Source organism: Vulpes vulpes, chromosome 10 (assembly GCF_048418805.1).
Source record: "Vulpes vulpes isolate BD-2025 chromosome 10, VulVul3, whole genome shotgun sequence".
NCBI lineage: Eukaryota > Metazoa > Chordata > Mammalia > Carnivora > Canidae > Vulpes > Vulpes vulpes.
Window position 1 is genome coordinate 47,852,974 of NC_132789.1, and position 12,360 is coordinate 47,865,333.

The following is a 12,360-nucleotide window of genomic DNA, read 5'->3' on the forward strand; positions in this document are numbered from 1 at the left end:
CCATGCACCGGGAGTCCGACGTGGGACTCGATCCCGGGTCTCCAGGATCGCGCCCTGGGCCAAAGGCAGGCGCCAAACCGCTGCACCACCCAGGGATCCCCACAGTGTAATATAATGTAATGTAATGTAATGTAATGTAATGTAATGTAATGTAATGTAATGTAATGTAATATAAACTACTATAATATAAACTACTATAATATAAACTAATATAAACTACAGACTTCAGGATGATGATGTTTTGATGTGGGTTCATTAAAAAAAAAAAAAAAAAAAAAAAAAAAGCTCAAGTGGTCACAAAATCCCAGCTGGCTTATATACAGAAGTGAACAGCTGACCCTAAAATTCATATGGAATTAAAAGGGACTAAGAATAGACAAAACAATGTTGAGCTAAGAATTTACACTTCTGATTTCGAAACTTATTTCAGTGTTGGTGTAGTACAAGCATTAAGAATAGATATAAAAATCAACGGAACAAAACTGAAGAGTCCAGAAATAAACCCTTGCATTTATGATTGATTTTGGGCAAGAATGCCAACACAATGGGGGAAGAATACTTTTTTAAAAAAAATTTTATTGGAGTTCAATTTGCCAACATATAGCATAATACACAGTGCTCATCCCACCAAGTGTCCCCCTCATTGCCCATCACCCAGTCACCCCAAACCCCCGCCCACTTCCCCTTCCACTACCCCTTGTTCGTTTCCCAGAGTTAGGTGTCTCTCATGTTTTGTCACCCTCGTTGATATTTTCACTCATTTTCTCTCCTTTCTCTTTATTCCCTTTCACTAATTTTTATATTCAAATGAATGAGACCATATAATGTTTGTCCTTTTCCAATTGACTTATTTCACTCAGCATAATACCCTCCAGGTCCTTCCACGTGAAGCAAATGGTGGGTATTTTTCTTTTCTTTTCTTTTCTTTTGTATTTGTCGTTTCTAATGGCTGAGTAATATTCCATTGTATATATAGGCCACGGGGAAGAATACTTTTATTAACAAATAGTCCTATAACAGGATAGCCACTCGCAAAAGAATAAATTCAGGCCTTCCTTACATAAAAATTAACTCAAAATGGGTCTATATCTAAAATATGAGAACCAGGAGCACCTGAATGGCTCAGTGGTTGAGTGTCTGTCTTTGGCTAGGGGCATGACCCCAGGGTTCTGGGATCTAGTCCTGCATCGGGCTCCCCAAAGGGAGCTTGCTTCTCCCTCTGCCTGTGTCTCTGCCTCTCTACTTCTCATGAATAAATAAAATCTTTTTAAAAATAAATAAAATGTGAGAACCATAAATAAAGCTAAGAGTAAATCTTTGTGGGTCAGGAAAAACTTTTAGACACAACATCAAAACTCAAATGACAAAAGAAAAAATTGGACTTCATAAAATCAGTAACTTTTGTGCTTCAAATACCACTGAAAAAGTGAAAAAACCAATCCACAAAATGGGAGAAAAGTTTTGCAAATCATTCACCTTACAAGGGACTAGAATATATAAAGAACTCATGCAACTCAATAATAAAGACAGCCCAATAAAAAATAGGCAAAGGATCTGAATAGATACTTGTCAAAAGATATACAAATGGCCATCAAGCACATGAAAAGATGCTCAACATTATTAGCCTTTAGGGAAATGCAATCAAAACCACAATGAGATACCACTTTACAGCCAACAACACAGCTATAATAAAAAAGACAAGTTCTGGTAACAATGTGCAGAAATTGGAACTACTGTGTACTGTTCGGTGGGAGTGTAAAAGTGCTTTGGAAATGGTCTGGTAGTTCCTCAAAAGATTACATGTGGAATTATACAACATGCCAATTCCACTGGTAGGTGTATTAACAGAGAAATGAAAACACATCCATATAAAAACCTATATACAAATGTTTATAGCAGCATCCTAACAGCCAAAAAATAGAAACCCAGATGTTCGTTAACTGAACAATAGCTAAATAAAATGTGGTAGATTCATACAATGGAATATTTCACAATAAAAAGGAATGAAGTCCTAATACATGCTACAACATAGATGAATCCTAAAAACTTGATGTTAAGTGATGTTAAGAGGTCAGTCACAAAAGACCACATAGTACTATGCATATTGGTATGCATTTTTCATTGGAGAAATGCAAGTTAAAACCAACTAAAGACTTCTACACACTTATTGAAATGTCTAAAATAAAATAGATGGATAATACCTGGTGTTAGTATGGACGCAGAACAAATAGAACCCTCATACAAAGTCGATAGAAGTATAAGTTGATGGAATCACTGAAAAAACTATTTGATCTTGAAATGCATCACAAATAAGATGGACTGATTAAGATGTGTTAAATACAACAAAATGTACAGAATCTAAGTCATAGGAATATGGATTTTCTGTCAACTTTCTTTTCAAAAATTTATGTAACAAAATGTTGTGGGACAAACTATGTACCCCAAATAAGCATGTACATTACGTACATAAAAAGAATGGTCACAGCAGATTAATACAGCCAAAAGCTAACAGAACCCAAATATATATCAACAGAATAGATTGAAAAATAAATGTAAAAATGTCTATTTATACAATACTGTACAGCAGTGAAATCAATATAACTACATAAAACAAATGAATTTCACAATACTGAACTATTCTATTTAAGTTCAAAACTAGGCAAAACAAATATATGCTGATAAGAGGTCAGAATAGTGGTTATCTTTGGGGAAAGGGTATTGACGGTTGGAGGACATATGAGGGAGACTTTTGGGTGTTGGAAACAAGCCATATCTTGATGGTGATTGTAATATGTAAAAGTTCACTGGGATATATAGTTAATACTGTTAGTTATAATACTGTTAGTTATACTATTAAAGATACACTCTTCATTGTACCTTCAAAGGTTTATTTACACACACAAACACACACATTTTAATGTATCAGATCATACATCTCTCTAAATTCATGTTCATCACCTACTGGCTCCAAGTTCTCCCACCCATAGTTTAATCATGGCAGCTCTTTTGCTTTTATTCCATTTCTTACACATTCATGTAAGACTTCACTCACTTAAAGTCTTCAGAAGCTAAAAAGTAAATTTGTGATTCGGTGTCCTGCCACAAATTGATCCCAACCTCAAAGTCTACAGCAATTTAATACTTGTTTATATACTTTTTTTTTATTATATACTTTAATACCGAATACTTTATGTATATACATTAATCTCAACTCCTTAACTAAAATGGTAGCTCCATAGGGGTAAAGGGTTCATTTTCCTTTCCCCTTGGTGCCTAAGATAAATTTGCTGACTGAGAGAAGAAACTGGTAATGGAGTGTCCTGGTCTCTATCCTTAAAGTCTTACTCAGTTTATGATAAACTGCTTTTTCCCCACAAATAAGAATTAAACTTATACAAAATTACATGCAATTTGAACTAGTTGTGTCAGTAATAAAAGTCTCACTCTTCTTAGAGCCATTTTCATAAGAATTCAGGAAAATTTTAAAAAATTAAATATATCTGGAGGATTGCTTTCTTCATTCCCACACTCTATCCCTTAGTTACTTTACTGCAAGCTCTCTAGATTAAGTAACAAGATAATTACTCAACTGGCCTCTGGGAGCATGCTCCAGGTTGGCTATTTAATTAAAAGATAGGTATATGTGTATTCATATTAAATTGAACTCAAAAGTATTTTTGATCAGTGAAAATAAGGAACTCTAAGACTTCAAAAGCCACATCCCATAAGCCAAACTGAGTATCCAAGTCACAAGGTCAAGACAGGTCATCCAGGAGCAGAACATATTTAGTTCTCCCTTAGTACTTTACTTTTTGATTGCATGTAGCAATCTCTTGCCATTAAAAGCACACTTTGGCTGTCAATTAGCCAGCTTTTCCTCGTATCTTTCACTTCCACTTGCACTCCAAGTCTTTAACACCACCATTTCATCTATATCAAAACTGCAAAAATCCTGAACTCTGAGCACACTATTATAAACATTATATTCAGCATTAAAAGTTACTGGTAAAGGGGCAGCCTGGGTGGCTCAACGGTTTAGTGCCGCCTTCAATCCAGGGCGTGATCCTGGAGTCCCAGGATTGAGTCCCATATCAGGCTCAGTCAGGCTCCCTCCATGGAGCCTGCTTCTCCCTCTGCTTCTCTCTCTCTGTCTCTGTCTCTCAGGAATAGATAAAATAAAACAAAAAAAATTTTTTTTAAGTTACTGGTACAGAATCAACTTCTAAATATTTCTTACAGCCTGCTTTTAATGACTTATTTGAATACAGGACAGAAATACATCATCCCTAACTCTTTGCTTTAGGGAAGGTTATACATGGAAGATAATTATATTCAGAAATGGCTCGAGGCAAGATGACAAATATAACATCTAATTTTAATTGTATTTACAATTACCCTCCTTATAGAATTTAACTTGGCTAAGACACAGTAAAGACAGAAGACAAAAGAGAAAAAGTGGCACAAATTGAAGAAAACTCAGAGAGAACCTATACTGGTCATTCTGTGACAGTTTTTCTGTTTAGAAGACATAAAATTAAGATCTTTAAAAAAGTATCATTATTATATAATTTTATATTAAACTTTTAACAGATTGAAATTTTATAATATAGACATTTCTAGAAAGTATTATCTAAAAAATATTTTAAGGAAGTCAACTTCTCAGATCTTATGCACTGAGTAACTCATTACCCCTATCTTCTCAAGTTACTCTATAATTAGCTCTAGAATTAAACACTGACACACAGACTGCCCTACTCTTAAAGGTACATACATTCTTAATGGTAAAGAATCAGCCTTAATTAAAGGACATCTAGAATGGGTTTCAGGCATAAATAAAACGCCTGCAACAATGGTGACAAATAAGCAAGTATCTTCAAAAAAAAGATCAAAGCAAGTTGAACTACACAGAACACAAACCAAACTCAAATGAAAAAGCTCACACACTTTATAAATTACAAGTGATAGAACAAAAATGAAGTCAGATAAAACAGTTAATGTGGGAAAGAAAAATAGAATCCTTTATGTTATAAACGCCAAAGCACAGGATTCTGAGAATAATTTACATAGAAGTAAAACCATAAAATTTCATACTCTTAAAGAAAAATGCAATTAACTGATTTCCACATTTATTCAAGTATTTGAGTGCCTGCTATGTGAAAAGCGTAGTTCTAACAATGCAAAGAGTGTAGAGTAGGAGGCCAGCAGGAGATATGGCATTGTTATAAATAATTAAAAATCAAAAAAGGGTAAAGTGTCTGTCCTAAGAATGGTAAACAAAATGCTAAAGGAGTTCAGATAAAGCTGTTATTTACATTAGGGGAGATCAGTAAAGGACTCATGGCATATGAGCTGTACCTTGAAAGCTATAACATACTGGGAACAACTAAGGGAAGAGAATTCTGGGCAATGGAAACAGAACACAGGTAGAGGCTGGAAAGCAGAAGGCATATATAGAGTTATAGCAAACTTTTCAGTCTGATTAGAGTATAAATTGTATATGAGACTACAAAAAGCTGGAAAACTATAAGGAGCCAGATCATGAATCTGGTTGCTAACACCAAGATCTTCAGTAATAAGTCATTAAGAATCATTAAGGATTAAGAGGCAAGGTATCTGATCTGGAGATTTATCTAGCATTGAAGAATGAAATGAATGGGGAAGAGGATACATCAATTAGGTTACCATGAGAGGTAGCGAGGACTTCAATCATGGTGGTTACAGTATAAGAGGGAGAACACAGAGTTCTAAGGCACTACGTATCTACAATGTGTAGGAAGCCATTCCACTCCACTGAGAGATTTTAAAAATCTTAACACATCATTCATTTTTTTAAAAAGATTTATTTATGAGAGAGAAAGAGTGCATGTGCACGAGCGGGGAGGGGAAGCAGTGGCAAAGGGAGAGGAAGAGAAAGAAGCAGATTCCTCACCAAGTACATAGTCCATTGTGGGGCTCCATCCCATGATCCTGAGATCATGACCTGAGTAGGAAGAGCTGGACGCTCAAGCGACTGTACTACCGAAGGGCCCCCACATCATTTTCATTTTTAAAGAAACTGTAATCTGGAAAAATAATCATTATTAAAGTACTAAGAGCTAATTAACTAATCAAGCAATATATGATTTCTAGATAAATATTACAAACAAAAATGGTCAAGGGATGCTTTAAGACTTTGGATTTGATCTGCACCTTAAAAGACAACTTGAAGAGGCAGGGATAAAATTTCACACAAAGGAAACTTTTTAAAGTTAAATTTAATAAAATTAAGATATGTGAAATACAGATTGAATTTCCAAAAAGGTAGAGAAAATGTAATACATAAAAAATTTTCAAGTACCTGAATTTAATTTCACATTATCAGAAAAACAAGGTAATATATTACAGCTTTAAATAGTCAAAAATAAGTATTTTTAGATTTTTAAAGGAGGATGAATACTAAGTTCTTACAGGAAACCAAGTTTTTATAGAAGTATCTTGAAGCTTTATTCAGTCACCACTTGAAATATCCAAAATGTTGTCATTCGTGAAAAGTTCCTCAAAACACAACATAATCTGATAAACTCTCTTCATATTTTACAAGTAAGTGACAATTAGCATTTGAACTTAGATCCATCTGACTCCAAAGAGGTACGCTTGTACTCACTGCTCTATTAATGTACTTTCTTCTGATTTAAAAATCCCAAATGAATTAATCTCAAAGTATAGGACAGAAGAGATCAATCTCAAACTGTGTAACTGCTGCAAAACTGATACCAATCTTTGTATTTATATAGATATCACAGTATTCAGACAGAAATACTGTAAAGTGGCTTTTGTTGTTCAGTGAATATTAACTTCTTTTTAACAAAGTGTTACTCTTGAATTAGCATATGACAAATTAGGGTGCCTGGTGTTTTAGAGTAACAGTACTTCATGCAGGTACTTCAACCTGTTCAAATATTCCTTTCAACACTGGGCTACCAGCTGGCCTTTCCTCTTACGGGCCACCTTCATCCTCCAGCCTTTCATGATTTACCTACCCTCTCACAACCTTTCTAAGACTGACCTTGATGGGCAGATTTCCTTTGCATTCTTTTGAAATATTCAGGAAGGACAGAGTAGAGGGTAGGCCAATTTCTTTGTTTTTACCTTATAATTCAAGAAAAGCTCTAACCTCTTCCCTCCCATTTCTTTATGGACAAAGATTTATTTTCCCATAAAATAAACATTACAGAATATATACTATATATATTTTAAACACCCTAAATTATTTTATAATTATTTTAAACCAATTCCTGATCGCTAAAATTTGACTTGTAGGATTGATTCCTTAAAAAGGACCCACAAAGAGGAAAGAAGGCACTTGGAATGTGCAGTTCTTACAAGATATTAAATAGCACTGGCCTCAAAATAGTAATTCATTTAAAAGAAATCCATTCATTCAACCAATAATTGATTATCTAATATGTGCCAGGCACTGTTCAACCATTAAAAAAAACCTCCTTTCCTCAAGGAGTTTATTTAGCCTTAGTGGGAGAAGACAGATAACAAGCAATAAACAAAATAAAGACAGTGTGTTAGAAAGTGATAAAAGTTACGGGGAAAAAAACAGAATGAGAGAATGAGAATTCCAGGGTGTTGAGGCAGGTTGTAATTTTAAATGGGGTGTTCAGAAAGTGTTTATGAAGGTGTTCTTTGAGTAAAGACCTGAAGGAGGTGAGGGAATCAGCAATGCAAATACCTGGAGAAGAGCACTCCAGGCATAAAAACAATGAGGGAAAAGGTCCTGGAGTATCCTAGGAACAAGTAGGCCAAAGAAGCTAAAGGGATGTCAGCAGGGGGAAAACTAATAAGAAGTCAGCATCAAGAGAGATATGTGTTGGGGATATACAGATAATGTAGGGCTTATGGACACAGAGGGATTTGCCTTTTACTGTGAATGAAATGGAGATCCACATAAGGTTGCACCAAGAGACATGATTTGTAGTTGTTTTTTTGAGACATGATTTGTTTTACCAGAATAACTGACTGCTGGGTTAAGAACAGACTGTAGGGAAGGCAAGGGTGAATACAGTGAGACCAGTTAGAATACTAACTAAACACAGGAAATAAACAGGTACTTCCTATAAACTTTCACCATAATGGCATAGAGTTTACTTTTTAAACATAAATTAAATACATCTGTCAGGTCCTGCTAATAGGAAATAACCTAGAAATTTACTAAGTAGAGCTCTTAGCATTTACCTACACCATGCAACACAAAAAGGACATCTTTTAACCACCCACTACAGAAAAATACTGTGTTCCTCTATAATCAGCTTTAAAGATTTTTAAAGATTCTATTGCAGCTGAGACTATTCTTTCAAGAAATATGCTATTCTTGTAGCTCTTTTAATTATATACTATTTTTTTTTTTAAAGATTTTATTTATTTATTCTTGAGAGATAGAAGGAGAGACAGAGCCAGAGACACAGGCAGAGGGAGAAGCAGGCTCCATGCACCGGGAGCCCGACGTGGGATTCGATCCCGGGTCTCCAGGATCGCGCCCTGGGCCAAAGGCAGGCGCCAAACCGCTGCGCCACCCAGGGATCCCTTATATACTATTTTTGAAGAAAAAATGTTACTTCTGTCCACTGAAAATATAAATCATTTCCCCTTGGACTGGTGTTTCTCAGATCATTTAAATTAACCATTCCGAAAAATCTTATTTCCTTTGGGAGGGGACAAAGCTTTTTCTACAAAAGTTTCTTTATGCTCCCATTAAAGTTTTATTTCAATTGATACGAAATTTGCATCAGTATCTGGGTCACTCACTTCAAAAAAGGGAGGGCAACCACAAAAACTCCTGCTGTCACAAATAACATGTTCCTTCATGATTAAAAAAAAAAAAAAAATCTATCACCTAGTTCCCCTGGAAAAACCAAATACAATTCCTAAAAATTAAGTTATCCTTAACACTGTATTACCGTGCAGGTAAGAGAAAGGGCCATTAAGTCAGGATATTCAATTTGCCTGGAAAGGGATTAGGGAGTATGGAAGGAGATTTTGAAATAAAAATCATACCTCTACAAAAATTTGCTCAGGAAGCTAAAATAAGCACATTGTCCTATAGTATTTGAGGGAAATGAAAAGTGAAATATAAACAATTTACTTGCTTCAAAGATTCAAAAAGATGAAAAGACTTCCCTGTGACACTCTCTGGAAGAAACAGGTATGTAAACTTACCACACAAGGTACTGAATTCAAATTCATTAATTCATTCAACATTTAAATGCTTAAGTGCCAGTAATTTCTTTTTTTTAAGTGCCAGTAATTTCATGAAACATTGAGGATACAGTCCTTGTTCTTAAGAGCTTAGTCTTCACTTATCCCACAAGTTACTGAATATTTACTATGAGCCAGATGCTGGGGATGTAACAGCATAGCAGGTGACACAAAGGTCCCTACCTGCCAGCAGCTTACACTGGAGGCAGAAGGAAATGCCATAAGGATGAAACCTACATCTAACAAAACAAAGATATTAACACCCCAAGTGTTGTTTGTGCTGCTTATGGAATGGGGGGAGGGAGGGGGGGTGCTCCACAAACAACTGAGGGATGGATTCACAGAGGGAGGGGGGGGAAGGTAGAGACCTGGGAGAGTGGTGACAGGAGAGCTGAGTCTTTAAAGAGGATTAGATGTTCACCTTGCTGACCTTGGGGGAAGGGATCCTAGCAGAGGGAGCAACTGGAGCAAAGGCAGAGATGTGAACTGATGTATTTGGCAGGCCTGAAATACAGAATGTGAAAGATAAACCATGGAGGCTTCTGTATGCCACGATTAAGACTGGACTTTATTGGCACATATATATGAAAGGACCCTGAGGGTTTTATTCACAAAACCAGGATATGTGATCAGGTTTTTCTGGTGTGATGAGACACTGGTTTACACAGGAATGAGAGAAGAATAACACTAGATAATGATGTCACCACATGAAACAACAAAGGAGACTGCCCGGTTAGAAAACTAAACCCCCTTCAGTTAAAAAATTAAGGCATTTAACTATTTAAACCCCTCTGGAAAAAAAGCTAACCAATATCATTCAAAATTGAAAAGTAGAGAAAAGGTTTTTATATATTCTAAATAAGATCTACATTATCTATTTGGAGTTCAAGAGATCTTAGCTTTTTTATTAACTGTAAACATATATAGGACGGATTGCTGTACAAAAAGCGATGAAACTGTTTGGGAGCAAGTCTTTGATACGAAGTGAGAACCACGAGTAACAGAAGGTATTCAAGTCAGGTTTAAAGGTTTCCAAAGTTCAAGATACTCAAGTTTTATTGAATCAGCGCGTTTAAAAGGTGTGTCACAGGGTGGAGCGAGAGGAGGAGGGATCAAAATTAATACATACACACACACATATGTATAAACAAGTAACTCCTGATGTCGCCAGCACCAAAATCACCACTTGATCTTTTCTCATGTAGGAGAAATGAGCACCTACCAGATCCAATTAACGCACAGGGTACAGGGAGGGGAGGGGAGCGGATGGCCACACATGACGAGGAGGTGGGGGGCAACCACCTGCCCAGAACCCACAGTCCAGGCGGCGGCGCGATGAGGATACGTCCCCCACATCTCATACCAGGCTCCACGCTTTAGACATAAAGGCGGAACGAGGTCATCCCCAAATTCCACAAGCGAGGAGGATACTGTCACCACTCGGATCCCAGAACTCAAGGACAGAGAGGGCTGTCCCCACGCCGTTCCTGATGGGAGGTGAAGGGTCCCCCTTACCCCGGGAGGGGCGGCGATCACCTTCAGTCCCCGCCCTAGGGCCGCCGCCCCCCCAGGCCGGGGCGGTGACAGCCCCTCGGCGCCCCCCCGGCCCCCCCGCTCCCCTCCGGCCCCGACGCCCCCCGCCCCCGCTCGGGCCGCCTCGCCCCGCTCCTCCCCAACACACAGCCTCCCCTACCTGATATGGCGGCGGCGGCTCCTGGTCCGGCTCCGTCCCCTCGCCGAAACTAGCGCGGTCGGACTGGGACTCGTGAAGCAGGGAGATGTCATCCGAGGTGGGGGACTTGAGGCAGTTCCCCATCTTCCGAGGCTACGAGGTGTGATCCGGAGGAGGCAGAAGCAGCGGCGGGCCGTTCGCACGCGCCGGGCCAGCGAGGCGGGGTCGGCGGCAGGCCGGGCTCAGGCGGCGGCTCCCCCGCGCCCCGGCGCCGCCGGAGGGCTGCTCATGCCAGGCCCCGGCCCGGGGGCTCAAGGCTGGGCTCCGCTGGGGTCGCGGCGGGCGCCTCCTGCCAGGCGGCACTGGGGGGGGGGGGGCGGGGAGACGGAGCCCTTCCCCACCCCGCCCCCCCGCGGGGCGGCGGCGGCCACCGAGCTGCCGGGCCTAACGCGGGTCAGGGGCGGGGGGCGCGGCTGCCGCGGCTGCCCCAGCTGCTGCCTCAGCTGCTGCTGCCCCCGCCGACGCTGGAGCCGCGGCCGCGGGCCTCATCCTACTCCGCCTCAGAGCGGCGGCGGCGGCCAGAACGAGGCGGGCCGCGGCCGTGCGTCACGCGCCGTGCGTGCCCCGGGCCCGCCCCCGGCGCCCGAGCCCTGGGCGTCTCCGGCCGCGGCCGCGCCCCCTCCCGCCCGGCGGCTGTTCCCGGGGCCCTGGCGGCCGGGCCGGGCCTCGGAAGCCGCCCTGTGGGCTCGCTCTCGCGGGTCCCTGCTCCCTCCGGGCGCGCCTCAGGCAGCCTCCTGCCCGCCGCCGGCCGGGTGATGTGCTCGCAAACCCTCCTCGAAACGGGTCGCTCCCGGGTTGAAATGTTAGGGAGGCTTCTTCCCCGTTCTCCCTTCAGAATAAAGTCCAAGCTCACCCGTGAGCCGGGCCACCGTTCACACAGCTGCGCGATCTTTTTAAAACATAAATTGACCCCCCATTTAAGACCTTCACTGGCTTACCCAAACCGTTAGGACGGCTCTGAGTATTCTTAAACGGTTTACAGATCTACTTCCCCAATCTCATTAGCAGCATTGTCTCCTCAGATATCTGACTGCGGGCTGTCTAAAGTACCTCGGGTTATCTTAGAAGACTGTTCCCTCCGGCTGAGGCCTTCACCCGAACTGCTGCTCCGACCTACGCGCGCTTCGCCTTCACGCCAGACCTCCGTACCCCCCATCAGGCTAACCGTTATTCCCAGTTGTCCTTCCTAAATTCAACTTCGTTTCCTCTAACCCCCCAGTCTGGACTGGTGGCCTTCTCCATGCCGTTCGTCCCTGAGCTTCTCCCCATCACAGCCTGATCGAGCCGAATCATCTATCCCTCCTCTGTGCACGGCCTGGGTGCTGCCTAAGGGACAGTAGGCTCTCTTGGTTGAGTGAACAAAGAGCCCGAGAAGCAATGTGTGC

At 40.6% G+C, this 12,360-nt stretch overlaps 1 protein-coding gene across 1 annotated transcript in view; it reads right to left on the reverse strand.

Annotated features, from left to right (window-relative positions):
* Nucleotides 1–11,483, reverse strand: part of RNF11 (ring finger protein 11) — a 38,006-nt gene extending 26,523 nt beyond the window's left edge. The window contains exon 1 of the mRNA XM_025991858.2: nucleotides 10,937–11,483. Coding sequence (XP_025847643.1) covers nucleotides 10,937–11,059 — 123 coding nt within the window. The 5' untranslated portion in view covers nucleotides 11,060–11,483. The remainder of the gene's footprint in view (nucleotides 1–10,936) is intronic.
* Between the last annotated feature and the right edge of the window lie 877 nt (nucleotides 11,484–12,360).